The sequence below is a fragment of the Haemaphysalis longicornis genome, unplaced genomic scaffold (genome assembly GCF_048455015.1).
Source record: "Haemaphysalis longicornis isolate Haplotype H1 unplaced genomic scaffold, Haemaphysalis longicornis Haplotype H1 scaffold_4, whole genome shotgun sequence".
Classification (NCBI taxonomy): Eukaryota; Metazoa; Arthropoda; class Arachnida; order Ixodida; family Ixodidae; genus Haemaphysalis; species Haemaphysalis longicornis.
This window is the reverse complement of record NW_027526361.1, coordinates 29533545-29549035: the sequence shown is the minus strand read 5'-3', so window position 1 is coordinate 29549035 and position 15491 is coordinate 29533545. Positions and strand designations below refer to the sequence as shown.

The window sequence follows — 15491 nt, the reverse complement described above, 5'->3', positions numbered from 1 at the left end:
GATTGATTGTGGGGGTTTAACGCGCCGACGCAACGCAGGCGATGAGGCGCGCCGTAGTGGAGGGCTCCGGATTAATTTTGACCACCTGGGGATCTTTAACGTGCGCCGAAATCTCGTACACACGGGCGTTTTACCGTTCGCGTGAGCAGCGCCAAAAGGAAACGGGCAATTCGTGACGTTTGTCGTATGCACGCGACCTTTTATCCATTCGGCAATGACACGGGCCTTTTTCACGCCTCCTGACGTCTCCAACTTCCCCGCTTGCCCCCAACTCGGCCAGAATCATCGCCATTCATGGTGCAACGTGTAGCTCCACGCCCTATCCATGGTCATCGTCGTCTCCCGTCGCTCCAAAAACTGCCTGCCGCTGACACCTCGCGTCGTCCTCTTGCTCGACAACACGCCACAGGCGGACGCGGCAGCTGATAGTGGCTCGCAATGGCCGGTGTAATTAATTATCCATCAGCAGCGCTAAATGGCCGCCATCCTTCGTGAGGCTCGGCGTGTCCCTATGAGCGCTTCATCGGTACAGGGCCCCCCGCGACGGTGCGGTCATTAACGCGGACTCGGTGGACGCGGGCTGGCGAGGAGCTGCTGCAGGGCCCGGAGCGAAATACCTTCGCGACGAACGACGTTGCGACCCTCTTGAGAGAGGAAAAGGTCCGAATTGCGTCGTTTATATCGTGTTCGTCCATTGGTAATGGTCTGGCCATCCAACGTTTCCTGACGCTCGTGGTCTGGCCGCCTTAGGGAACCAATTCGGAGCTCTGGATAACTTGCTACGTGCTCATTTGGAACGGCTGGAATGCGCTGTAGTTTCCGGATCCGCCGCTAATTGTCGGATGAACGAGTACAAATAATGTGCATAACCTCAAAGATATCTCTGTAGGGCAACGATGGGGATGTGTGTTCTTGTGTGCGCGCATGTTAGTATTTGCGTGTCGCGTGCGTTCGTGCGTGTGTGTGCGTGTGCGTGTGTATTTGTGTGAAAGAGAGAGAAAGAGAGACCTGTGATTTATTGACATCATCATCACTTCCAGCATGCAGTGCTCCCCCCGTGCCCTTACTAGTCATTCTTGGTTGAACTTTCTCTCCTACATCCGCTATTGCCGAATGTCTGCGATTACCATCACGGAGTCACAACACTCAGCTACTAGGCCGGTCTAGAAACAGGGCCAGGGCGCTTGCTCTAATGTTGGTGAGCGAGCCCTCCCCCCCCCCCCCCCTTTTTTTTTTCCCTTTGCGAGAGTACTTCCTTGCAGTTTCCGCTGTAATATCAGACATATTATATAGATTAGACAAAGATTAGACAAAGATTAGACAAAGACAAAGATTAGATTAGACAAAGATATCGGACTTGTTTTGCTCATATATGTAACTCCCACCAATACCTAAAAAGTAATTTCAGGGTTTGTCAGTCTGGATTTAGGGCCAAATTGCGCGCTTTTACAGATTCTCCAATATAAGTTAGACTCATTGATATATCTGTTTAATTTTCCTTCACAATCATGACGCTGATAATTCTGTCCCGCATTATAGGCCTGAATAATTTGCCTTTTTTTTTCACCCGTTTAGCACATCCCGGCATCGCCGGGTACTAAACTTCCCATAAATATGTTCGTCAGGGATCCCACTAAGCGCAACGGAAATCCTACATCTCCATCAGAAATCTATCAAAAAGCAACAGTCACTGTGCCAGCGTTCTAATCAGTGATCGCAGCAACGCTCCAGGCAACATATGTAGTACAGCTAAAGGCAAAAGAAATACATCTGAAGTTCCTGAAGTGAGGTTCCATTTTTCTTTTGCCTTTCTTCTTCTTTTTTTTTTTCCTTTTTTAGAGTGTAGCTAGTCCTGTTTCAAGAGCAGGCGAGGCCCGGGGCAGAGATGGCAGCCACTAAAGGCATGCTTCAGCGGCTGTACGCCCGCTTAATGCAATTACCGCCGTTCTCTAGCGTAGAATATTATCCCGTTACGTATTTTCAGCAAGAGTGCTGAACCGGCAGTACAAGCCGGAACTTTTGGTCCCCCCTCGAAGCGCGCGAGGGGCTCACGTCAGAAGCAATTGCGAGCGAACAGGGCGGAAAAAGATAAACAGAGTTATAAAACAATGGGGCCTTTGTTGCTGGTTTGGTCGCTGTTTCCCGTGCACTTCGAACGCCGCTACCTAACCAAAGCATTTGTAATCGTTAACGGCCTTCATGCTTCGAATATGCCCCGTGCTGCGTTTTTACTTGCTTCGTATGGGAGAAGTGTTTCGCTCCAAAGAAGAACACTGCGTCAGCCATTGTTCTTGACGATATTGTTCTCGTGACTTATCCTCCCATCTTTCCGGCATCGATCGTCGCCGTGTGCAAAACTGAAAATTTCGCGTCTGCGCGTGTTTGTATAGGACCGCGCAAGTTGGGCCGCTTTAACTTGTTGGGCAGTTGACGGCGATAACGGCCTCCGATCGCTGGCGTTTGCGCTAGTGGGACTTCAGCGTTTATAAAAAAAAACGCATTGTCTTTGCGGCCAACGGAATACAACCTACGGTGTGACGTTTCTTGTATACTCAATCTACTTCTGGCTAATTATGAGGTCGCGAGTGTTCGGTTTCCCACAATACCGACCGCATTTTAAGATTGTGAAACTGGCCCTGTACACTCGATTTCCATGTAAGCTAAACAAAACACGGGTGCTTCAAAACATTTCTTCGCTACCGCTTTAATAGCTGGAACCCGTCTTCGGTGCATAAACACAAAATTACTTTTATTTTTTTAATTTTTCGCCTTTGAATCTGCCACCAACAATTGGAGGTCGTTTTTACGGCCTCCATAAAGCTGCCTTGGGCGAGCTTGCGTTAAATCCTTTCTGGTCTTGTTTACATTTTCTCACAAAACGTTGAAAGATTTTTCGGGCGTTTTTATCTTTACACGAGCCCATTGCGCAGCACTCGTGTCGCAAGCAAGGAGCAAGCTTTTAAGGTCTCCTCTGTCTGGGTTAGTCAGTTAGTAAGACGTTTTTCTTGAGCATTCAGGGCCTTCTGCTTGATCTCTCATCGTTCGCCTTCAGATCTTCTGAAGCTCCGGGGGCTTGGAGGGGGGTGGGATCTGGTTGTGAGGCAGTAGGTGCCCAGATCTTAAAGCGTTATCGGAGTTGGCAGCGTGACAGCAACCAGTATGTGAGAAACACTTGACGGCAAAGACAAGTTTGTGCCAATAGAAAGGCCTAATGCACATTTCCCGCAAAACGCTCTACACCAGCCAAAATAACTTTACTGGTGGTAATGAACCGGCGAAGTATGTGTTGCCGTATATCCAACAAACTAGCCGGTTTTTCAACCTGAAACTGTTGGCGGCACCATTATGTTGTTGATCTATGAGCTCTGGCAACACTGTTAAGTCTTTTCGCTCCATATAAGTAAGACGAAATGGCAAAGCTGTCAGGACTGCTTTACGGGCCAGAAAACGTCTAACGTTTAACCGACTCCCTGGTAGGGGTAGGGGAAGTAGTTCCTTCGGGCAACTTCCTTCTATCGCAAACAATAGAAGAGAAACTATTTCGGCGCATTCTAGGCACAATACATAAATGCAGAGTATTCGTGATTGAAGATCTATTGATTAAATCGACACGTTGCATCCCCCCCCCCTTTTTTTTTATATCTACAAAACGTAAACCACCGCCACCAGACCACGGAAATATAATAAAAATACAATTTCGGAAACCGGCCACGTCAGAATGTACAGTCGTGGACAATTGAAATACGAACGGCGGAACGCAAGGCCGAAGATACCGGTGCCGTCACCTGGCAGCGGCCTAAGAAAACACACGGACATGCGCAGTTGAGATGTCGGGAGTGAGGGTGCGTGTCCCACTGCGATATGTTGCCCTTGCCCTCTCCTGGCTCGCATGCTTGCTTTGACGCCATGCCGCAAGAACGCTTAAAACAACTGCTGACGATGCGGCGCGAGATAACAGAGGGCACTACGTGCTCGGCGCACACGAACGCCCGCTCCGCGTCTGTTCCGACGTCACATTGCCGACATAACTTTGCTTGTATGGTGCAGTAACTTGAGGAGATAACGATAGGCACCTGAGTCCCGCCCAAAACTATGTTCAGTGCTGCCCGATCGGGTTCTACAAGCACAAGCACGGAGGGGCCTGATTAATTTTTGACTGTCTGGAGACCTTTAACGTGAGCCGAAATCTTGTACACACGGGTGTTTTTTTTTTCTTTTCGCCTCCATCATAAAAGCAATTGTTTATGAATGTGAGCGATACAAGAGTACTGTAGCTTACTACAGCCTCCCAGTTATATGTCTTCCAGATGTATGGCCTTGTATATGAAGGCGGAAGGTATACACGCAACTACCTTTTTAATTGCACTGCTCTAAAACATTTCTCATCGCGATTCCTCTACAAACAATCCGCATGCGTGCCAAAATTTCGCCAAGCTCCCCGTGTTACTATTAAATTTACAGTTGCCTTTTGCTAATCACCTTTTCGTCGCGGTGAACGTTGATATCCCCCGGACGCAAAAATAAACTACTTTTGAGTCACACCAATTAAAATGAGGCGAAGACGGGATCAACCCCGGTGAATACTATTAACGCGATTGAATAAGTGTATGTTTTGCATTCCCTGGGCAACTCTCCGAGGGAGGGATCTCTCAAGGGTTGCCTTCCTCCGCCATCTTGGGAGCGCTCCCACGTACGTCTCGTCGGTGCAGATTAATCTGAAGCCTCCTCGTCGTATAAGGGCAAAAAGGCGTCGGGAGGGCAACCCAAGACGTGCGTCCGTCTCTTCGCCGGGCCTGCATTCATTTTTCAGCAGAACTTCGCAGCGTATACGCGCGTGCAACGCCAACACACAACGCGCAACCCGCGCGCGTTAGGCGTCGGATGCTGCTCGCCGGAATCATTTATGCAACGGCCCGCGGTCATCGTAATAACGTATCTCCGCTGCTCGCGCCCGTCGGATAATCAGGCCTGGCGCGCGAGCGGGCAACCGAGAAAAACACAGAGGCGCACTCAGTGGACGGACCCCGGTCGAGGCATGTCCGACGGCGCTGCCCACTAACGAGCCGCCTAACGAGCTGCGCTATGCTGGTGGGAGGAGAAAAGCGAATGTGATTCACGATCGATCTGTTGCACCCCCCCCCCCACCCACCTTCTTTTTAATGCGGTAGCATGCAAGGGTAAACTCCCGCCGTTTCGTGGTGTCTCGATCATCCGTAACTAAATGTTTGTATAGCTTGTATTCACTGGCGAGGCGCGCATGCAGGCAACCATGTGAGTGCGCCGTCACTCGTTACGTCGGAATGGCGGTACTTGTCCGTGCTAACCTCATGATTTCTGTTCGACGTTCCAAACTCTGCCCCACCGATCGCAAAGTAATGCCTCGAGTCCGACGTGAGTGCGATTAATAACAACTCTGTTGACACCACCGTTGAGAATCGGGTTGAAACGGAGCGGACGACGCACGCCGGTGTTTTTCTTTTCTTCGGCGTGCGGGCGCAGTGGCACAAGCCGCGCCATGTCCGTGGCGCATCGGCCATGTCTGTGGCCGTTTCCAGTGTTGCCAAGAGAAGAAATTGACAGCTAAACTTTTCAGTGAATACCATCCCGTTCCGCAGCATGGTCACAATTCCACGGGCCTATCAGGCTTCTGCATCTTTCGCCCAGCGCATTTAAAAGCCACTTAATTGTATAAAGTTTAAAATCAAAGCACGTCAGACAGGTTAAGTCATGTCGCTAACGTGGCGTATCTAAAAGCTTTTCTGAAGGCGTTGAACTTGAGGGAACTGGAGGCGTTAACATATTGGAACTTGAACGAAACTTTTTTTAGCTAAAGCGGACTTTGGCTACACCCCTTATACGGCAGGACTTCGGGACCTTAAAAGCTTGAGAATATATTTCTGACCTCCTCCTTCCTGTAGCTTGTGTATGAACCAAAACACCACACACGGGCGTCCGCCCTACCACTCGTGAGATGGTTCGATGTCGCTTGATAGGTGAGTATCTTCGAGTTGGCAGCCAGCCAGTGGGAAAGCCTCAAAAATATTTATTGCGTGAGAAGTAGATGAGCCATGTCGGCAAAACTTTGAGCCCGCTTATCACAGACGTAGCAGCTAGGCGAGTAGCAAGGTACGGTTCCGTTAAATGTCGTCTTTGTTTGGCGATGCGAACGCAGGTATGTGCCGTCCTCACGTTAGGCCTAACCAGAGTCCGTCAATGCTTTTGACGGACTCTGGACTTGACGGACGCCGTGTGCTCTAACGTCGCCAACCGATACCCGCACCTTTACGTACACTACTAGTTTGGCGATGTTTGGCTCTTCGTATCAACGCTACCTCTGCCTAACGTTAAGCCTACATATTTACCTCAGAAGGGCGATTGGTAAGGCTCTCAGTCATAGAACAACGACGGCGACGACGACGACGACGATGATGATAAAGAGGACACGTGATTTCAGCTCGCGCCGCACCTAGGTTCGCACTCACGCCTCTGCCTCACCGAGAGGCGCAGCAGTCACCGCGATCCGAAGCGCTGTGGCGGCGCCCACACTGCTGTACATGCCTGTCTGCTCGGCAATTGGACGCTGTTGTTTTAGAATTCACTACATCACAAGGAGTGGTGGTGTAACCATGGTTTCTATTAATTTGAACAGTTTCTGTAGAGCGCAAAGTTGTATACTCAGATTCTTCAATGAGGTCAACGCCCTGATTCCTTCCTTACTTCAGTGGAAAGCATAAACGCCAGTTTAAACACTTGAGACTTCAAGTTGAACCAAATTTTCCATAAGCAAAGGGTAAAAGCGTGTTGTAAGATTGCTAAATTAAACCGCTAAGCAGAACTTAAGTGCGGCTGCTAACACAAAGGTAGAATGCCCAAAGTATAGAATTCCGCGTCAGTCTGCGAAACAGCACTAATATATATATATATATATATATATATATATATATATATATATATATATATATATATATATATATATATATATATATATATATATATATATATATAGCAGTAAAAGAAACTTCTCTGAGAAAATGGTTGACTCACGGTTAAAAACAAAAACAGTGGTTTACTGGCGTTTCGACTGGAGGATGAAGACTGGACCTCCAGTCGTAACGTCAGTAAACCACTGTTTTTGTTTTTAACCGTGAGCCAACCATTTTCTCATATATATATATATATATATATATATATATATATATATATATATATATATATATATATATATACAGTCGGACACAGATATATCGAACACGGATATATCGAATTATTGTCTATATCGAACTGTCTGAACATCCCCTTGAAAATCCCTTGCAAAAGTATAGCGCTGTTATACGCGTGTATCGAACTCTCGGTCACGGGCACATTCGGTATATCGAACGCTGCGCCCCAAGTGCCCCTGCAAGTGCGCTTCTCCTTACGGGGTGGATGTGATGATGATGGCAACTTCTCCTGCCGTGCTCGGTTTCTGGCATTTTTTCTGAATGCTTGAGCGTTTTTCAGTGGTTGATCGCGCAGGGGGACATATGTACCGGGTTACGTATTTTTGTCCACGGCCCACGTTTCGGAGCCATGTTCACGGAAAAACGGAAGACTTTGGATTTAGAACAGCCTTGTGAACTTATGATGCACAAGAAGCAAGCGAATCTTACAGATTATTTTTATGTTGAAGTGTCGTTATCGTAGCGGTGTGGCTTTGAATTTACCGTGCTGTGAGGAACAAATCGGTGAGGTACCACTTCTAGCGACTTTCAAGAGCTCTCAGTCATGTGCGGAGTTTTCAGATACGCTTCAGATAAGCATACTTCATATTTCGAATTATCGATATATCGAACTATTTTGTGATCCCCTTGGAGTTCGATATATCCGTGTTCGACTGTATATATATATATATATATATATATATATATATATATATATATATATATATATATATATATAGACGACACACAATAAATTTTTTTTAGTGACCAAGTTTTTGAGCTCTGACTTTAACGACCTTTTGTTTCAGAAGAGTTAACTCTCACCACTTCATCAACAAAAACGCTCGAGAAAAAAAGAAAACGATTTGCTGAAAGTGCAGTTGGGAAGACGATAACTTCTTGGCCATCCACGACACCGTAAAGCCGAAGTCACCGACGGAACCCGGGGTGATGGATTACGAAACTCCGAAAAAAAAAAAAACACTCTGAAAACCGGTGGGTCTGAGGAGCAGCAGCGTCAGCAGCGCTGGCTGATTGTTTTCTGAACGCGAAATTCTGTATCACGGGCGCGCTCGGGAACCCACAATCTCATTTTTTCTTTATTCCACTTAAAAACAAAGACGTCCAGATTGTGTCGGGCGCACCGCGTCTGTTTACCGGGAGAGGAACAGGTAATAAGACATGTCTCAGGTTTTCTTCTTTTATTTTAAATGCGGGGGCGTTCAGATTGTTTCGAGAATGCGGTGTCTGTTCTGGTAGAGGGAACCTGGTAATAAAAGACCGAACATTTTCGTGTTTTCAATCGGAACCACTGGTATCAAATTTAAGCACCTTTTGAAATTGGCTGCCACAATCCGTAGTGTTGCACCATCACGCATATCAGTTTACCATTTTATCAGAATTGTAACTGCACTTTTTTCTCTCGCGATAGATTGCGTTTGGATAAACCACTCAGCCTGCACATCTTAGCCGCAGCCGAGTACCTGGTACCTGATTACTTGGTACTAGTTCCTCTATACCAGTACGATCCCCATGTGACAAAAAGCTAGGTACAGCTTCCCTTTGCAACCCTCCGCGGTGGCTCAGTGGCCAAGGCGTTCTGCTGCTGAGCACGAAGGCACGGGTTCGATTCCCGGCCGCGACGGCCGCTTTTATGATGGAGGCGAAAAGCAAAAATTCCCGTGTGTGCGAGATTTCGGCGCACTTTAAAGATCCCCAGGTGGTCAAAATTAATCCGGAGCCCTCCACTGCGGTGCACCTCATGCGTCGGCGCGTTAAACTCTACAATCAAGCAAGCTTTCATTTGCAGCAGATATCCGCTCCGGGTAAACAGGATAACATGACAGGCCAGACTGATTGCTATCGTAGGGTCGTAAAGCTTGCTCATATTTATTTCTTTAATATTACTGCCTATTTACAAGAAGTTCAAATCAAAGTCTTAGCGTTCCCGTTACCAGAGTGATCAGGCTCACGGAAAAACAAAAACAAACAAAGTTCCCGGAAAAGGCGCCATTTTCGCCAAGTCAGTTTGGACTACTTCCCATGTCAAGCTTCGCATCCAACAAAAAAGCATGAAAGCTTTCAATTCTCTCTATGTCCACAGAACAAGCCGAAGTAGTAATAAAAACCATAATAACTAGTTGGTATGCCGTAATAAATTTCAGTAAAAACGTCTGTGAGGGAATGCAAGACAAGCAAAACAGACGAGGGAAAAAAGATTCTTAAATTTACTGATTTGTTCATATCTTGATTTTGTACAGCTCACTTTTTTTCATGAAAACTATGTTTCTTTCGTCACCGCAGTGTTATCATACCACCGCAAGTTGTATTACAACACGTGTGAGGTATAGACTGTATTCAATAGCGAGGCACGCATGCAGGCAACCATGTGAATGCGCCGTCACTGGTTACGTCGGGTTCCGCGAGATGGCGGTACTTGTCCGTGCTAAGCGCATGATATGGGTTGGACATTCCAAGCTCTAGCCTTCCGAACGCAAAGTGAAGCCTCGATTCCAATGTGAGTGCGATTAATAACAACTTTGTTGACCCCACCGTTGAGAATAGGGTTGAAACGGAGCAGACGACGCACACCGGTATTATTTTTTTTCTTTGGCATGCGGGCGCAGTGGCACAACCCGCGCCATGTCCGTGGCGCATCGGCCATGTCTGTGGCCGTTTCCAGTGTTGTAAAGAGAAGAAATTGACAGCTAAACTTTTCAATGAATATGACCCATACAGGTGAGTGGTAACTGGGACTGATAGCGATTTTCAATAACAAACAACATATATAAGTACCGGGTCTCGAGATCCAAGTTTTTGCACCGTTTCTTCTCTCACCGGAAATACTAAGCTCCGACACCTTTCAGGTGCGGTGATATCCCGAATACTTCCTCAAAATTGTTGCAATATGCTTTACAATAGGAATTTCATCTGAATAAAAATTACTTCCTAAATACCCGTGCGTACGAAAACCGCATACGAAAACTACGTACGAAAACTAGAAACCGCATTCTCTCCTGCGACAAATCATCTCAGGCGCAGATAGCAGGGGTTAATTACCCTGCCATTTCTCATAGCCCCTCATAGGTTGAGTTCGTGACACTTGTCAGGCGCGACACTCCCTTGATCACATATGGTTCACCGCAAGGAGCAGGCTTAACATTATGTATCCATGTCATTTTTTGTAACTGCCACAGATAAGGGGAGGTGGAGGTGGTAGAGGAGGCTGAAAAATTGAGAAATTGGCTTCGAGAAAAGCGATTAGGAGCAATTGTAATTAATATTTTTTACAAATGCAGTCGAACCTCGCTGCAACGAAGTAGTATCGGGACAGCAAATTAGTTCGTTATATCCGATATACGTTGTAACAGTAGAGGTAAAAATCGGCTCTAACAGATCGAAAATCTGGCTCCTGCAAAAATACTTGATGCAAAAATGCATTTTCTAATTCTTCGAACCCACTGTAAACAAGGTAACCCTTAACTTTCTCCTTGAAGCATTTCAACCTCAATGAACCGGAACATGAGTACGTGAAATTACAACAGACCAAAGTTCACTTGACAAAACAGCCCTGCGTCCTCATTTATTTGATGAAGGATGTGATCTTCGTCTGGTGGATATTCACAGCACTGAGCAAGATGACGTTTTCCACAATGTCCACGAGCAAAAGGGCCTTTATACTACTGCAGTTCCAGACGACGGGGTTTTTTTCATGTAGCTTCTCAGACTCGTGGTCTAATATTTCTTCGTTATATCCGGTATCGCACGCGGCTCTCACGGTTTCAGGTACGCTATAAAAGAATGAGGGTCATTGAAATAAAGCGTGACCAACCAAACTTTATATTTAGTTCGCTATAGCCGATAATTTGCTATATCCGTGTTTGTTATAACGATGTTCTCAACTGTATAAAAAAGGGATCGAGGAAGGTTTAAAGTCATCATTCTCAGTTTTTTGTCACCAAATGCCCCTAAAGAGAGGCAATGTGGCGAGAAATTGACCAACTAACGCTGCTCGTTACGAGTCTGTTGCTAATACGGCACCGCATGTCGACACGAAGAAAGAAAATGGGAACATTTTTATTAGTATAAAAGCTAGTAACTAAGTCATGTGTGTTAGCAATGACAATTTGAACTATCTCCTAGCCCTCTTTATGCTTTAATAATGCTTAGCACACACGTCAGGCTTTCCTGTGTCTCGTAGCTGCAACCGCAACTAAATCTGCACACTCGATGTGGCCCTACTGACGAAATCACAAACTCACTGACTGGCATAAAACTTATTTTGAAATCTGGCGGCAAAAAAGGAAGGGGTGAGGAGTGTAGTGGCGTCAAGCTATTGCGTTCACGTCGAAGCTCCAAATGTGAAGGAAAAGCGGATTTGTCATAAATAATAGTTAAATAAATTAAATTAAATTAAATAATGAATAACTTCTCCACAGCTGTTCGCGCCCTCGGTTGATACCCAGCCACACTTCTCTTTTAACTATTAAAAGACTCCCATTCACGTGTTGATTTCAGCCGACCACTCTGACTGCGGATGAACGTCGCGCAACACGCGGCCAACAGGTCGCCTATATGCATAGCTTTCTCAGCCCGAAAAGAGCGCTGAGGGAACGCGCGCGTTTGAGTGTTCATTGCCATTTCGAACTATAAACCATTGAACGTGATCGTCCTACATAAGTGGCTTGCTGCACTGAGGCAAGCCATGTCGCAAGCATAAGAATGTCAAGAACGGACCAATGGCGGTACTCGTAAGGATTAAAGCATTTAAAAAAAAGAGAGAGAGCTGAAGTGTCTCCAACAAATCTCGTACCCCGGCTATTAAATACCCACCTCACCATCCCAAGTTCCAAAGACAGGATCAAACACCACTCCGCTCAATCCAAACGAACACGTTCCCCCTGCTCTCCCGACTACACAAACTTTACCCAACCCCATACCCGAAGCGGTTCCCTATGAAAGTGCACCAACTGGCCACGCTCTACCATACGGCAGCAGGGTGCGACCAAATTCACAAACACCCTCTAACAGAGCAGCAGTGGAGTCGGACACTGTCCAGCGCCGACTATATATGGCGAGCAGTAGCGAACAGTTGCCAAAGCAGCCACCGGCGCCCTGGAGACTGGAGTCCTGGACTAGGGGCAACCACCACGTCGTAGCAATCAACGAATATAATAAAGTTAAATCTCTCTGTCTCCCCGCCTGTTCCTGCGCCCCCGGTGGCCCGACGAGCAGGACTCACCGGAGCAGACAGGACACGAGCCGAGGAGGCAGACGAGGACTGCGCCGCTGAGCAGGAACCTCCCCGGAAAGCGGCGCATGGTCCGCCGCTCAGCGCATCGCCGCCGAGGGTCCGCGCGGGTGCGAGCTGCTGACGACGCCTCCTGACGCCCCAGGTCTCGAGCTCCGACCCCCGCTGGTGGCCGCGACGTCAGCCGTTGCGAGGCAAGAGCCGGACATGTCCGGACACCTACCGCTGGCGCGGCGCGGCCAGCATCGCTCACCAACACTCCGGCCGCGGACGGCAACGGCACGTTGCCTCTCGGGGCTTAAACTTCGACCGGTGAAGGACCCGCGCGCAAACACTGCCGGCTAGTGCCACCGCCGTGCGTGCGTCTGCCTCCAGGACCGCAGTTTGAACAGCGAGGCACCCCGATGGCGGGTTCCTCCCGCGATGCCTCGAGTGAACATGGAACAGTGCTCAGTCCAACAGGCCACCTGCGCGGGAAACGGGAAATGGCAGTTGGCGGGTGCTTTTGAGCCCTCTGGAACGTTATGCTCAGCTTATCTACGAGTCCCAAATATGCCACGGCTGAAAAACGCGAAGGCGCTACTGAAATCACAAACTAGTGGAAAACAGAGCGTGGATAAGGCTGAAGAAAGCTTTGCGCTGCTTTACACTAGTTCGCTATGAACCAAATGGCCACACTCAAGACCTTGAGGTGAACTAACGAAGCTAATAAACTGTGAACGTGTCCACGGGATTCAGTAAAAAAGAAAATATATATATATACCGCAAAGCAATGCATGCACAAGCTCACACAAGGCAAACAAACGTACAATTTAAATAAATCACACTTTTATGCATAGTTTCTAATCTCAAAAGGAGTGTATACGGATAATGGCAACCCCGACTGGTTGTAGAAAAGAAGGGAGGAAAATTGAGGTTTGAGCGGCAGTTTGACCAAACGTCTGTGCTATCTAAATCTCAAATACGAAATGACACGCCGATGTTCGGCCTGTTGCGCAAAAAAAAAAAAAAGCGCTTTAGAATCAGGTTACTAACCGGGCCGCCGTGTCACTCTCTCGTTGCGAATATGAGCCAAATTAGGAGAAGCAAAGTGGTCACTGTGTCACGAGAACGGGCTCCAACGTGACACGCACGCTCCCACACCGTAGCCAGACCTCCCGGCGCCAGCGACTCCGGCGAGCGTCCAAGATCGAAGGTGGAACAGCGAACTGCGTGCCCGTCAGCTGGCCTGCCGCATAACATCTGGTGAGGCCCGTCGACACCGTCGGCGGCTGTGAATCGGCGCTCCCAGCTGGGTGGTTGCGGTGGTCGAGGCGGATCGTGTGCACGCGGGCGAAAGACTACTAGCACAACTGGCGCGAGGCCGGGCTATAAGTGCGTTACGTGCTACAGCGCCGCCGCGCCGCGCCGCTGCCGGTGAAGATGGACAATCAGATGTGAACCGTTCTATCGAACGGACCGTGCCCAATTCGGCGCGGAGGGATGAAGCCGCCACCTGCGCGTCGTCGGCGCTCGATCCCGGGCCTTCTCCCAGCGTCGTGATACGCGCTCGGCCCCACGGCTAACTGTGCGCGATCACGTTCGCTTTTTTTCGGGTTGCCGCCACGAGCAGCCCCGAGCCCCCTGCGCGAAGCTCGCGCGACTAGGCGGAGCGATGCGCTGCTCTCGTTTCTTGGCGCCGCTTCTCCCTCTCCGAGCTCTCTTCAACAACACTCTTCCGCGTACAACGACGAAAGCGAAACAAAAGGACATCGAAGAAAAGTGTCGATCCCTTCCACTGCCTTCGTCAAAGGTCCCGAAGTCGAATCACCGCTACGCAACACTCGGCAACCGGTGAACCCACTTTAGCCCTCACATGAGACCCGCAGTGGTGGGCTTCACCGTACGCACGCAGGCAGTGGGTGAAGGCATGCTTCCGTTATCGCTGCGTTGTAAACAAGGATACAATCACCTTTACCTCTCTAACTTGCTTTCAGATTAGCGGGGTTTCTGAAGAAGCGAATATACGGCTTCCGTTTACGGGTGAAGGTTAGAAGCGAGACGCAGGCTTCGGAAAACATCCTAGGCTCTCGGATCCCAGCGGGGAATGTGTTGATACACCTGCTTTGCGTTCTTCGCCCAGAGCACTCGCGGAAACGAACGCGCAAGGCGGCGACGGAAGGCACGCCTGCTCCAAGGTAAACACGGAATGGAAGTGAACGGAGAGGCTGCCCGTTGCTCTACAAAGACGTTGTCGAGATCTTACCGTGCAAGAGGCCCTCCCGTAGGGATGTTTCCTTGCAAGACTCAGGCGGTTAGCGACAGCGGCTTCGGTGGAGGACGCAAGCAGAAAAGAGGAAGCGGAGAAGGTTCGGAGGCGGGCTTTGAAAGCGCGCTGACAGATGCCGCTAGTTGTCTGGCACTCGGGCTCTCGCTCGATCCTGAGAGAGGAGGCGGTGCGGCTGTGGGAGGAGGGAACGTGCTGGCAGCCGGATTCGAACGCGCTGCAGGCAGCTACGAAATTTGGTGCCGGTGTTTTCGTGTAGCGCGAGCTTTCGACCAGATTCCTCACATGCCTGGATTTTACTGCAGGCCAATAGAGGAATGTGAGTGCTATTACGTAAACTCTATTCAATGTTACTTTCTTCACCGAAAATCTGGAACCAAGCGCATTGTCGCTACACACTAGCAGCTTGCGGATGGCTGCGGTCCAACTCTAAAATGTTCTCGCCTGTATTTCTTCGTTTGCTTTTTCTGTTGAGGGGCCACGTTCTGAGAAAACCCTTGCACAAGGAATGCGCTGTCTTGATTTTATCGCTTGCGCTCCGCAGCGCCGTCAAGATTCCTGTTGCTGGCCGTTCGAGTGCTGCGTCTTTCATTCAGGCTTCAAATACTTCTTCAATTTGATCAATCAAGTTTGTCTCAGAACGGTCTCTGTAGAGCAAATCTCAAAAGGTAGGTCGCATCTCTACCCATCTAGTGAACCGAGTGCTAGGACACGTAACCCGCATCAAATATTAACAAAAGGGAAGAGGCATACAGAAAAAAAAAAGGGGGAGGGG

General features: G+C 48.6%; 1 protein-coding gene across 1 annotated transcript in view; it reads right to left on the bottom strand.

Moving 5' to 3' along the window:
• The window catches only part of LOC144178432 (disintegrin and metalloproteinase domain-containing protein 10-like), a 167212-nt gene extending 152428 nt beyond the window's left edge, over positions 1-14784 (bottom strand). The window contains exons 1-2 of the mRNA XM_077706285.1: positions 14696-14784; positions 12442-12917 (exon numbers count right to left, since the gene is read on the bottom strand). Coding sequence (XP_077562411.1) covers positions 12442-12520 — 79 coding nt within the window. The 5' untranslated portion in view covers positions 12521-12917; positions 14696-14784. The remainder of the gene's footprint in view (positions 1-12441; positions 12918-14695) is intronic.
• Positions 14785-15491: the final 707 nt, after the last annotated feature.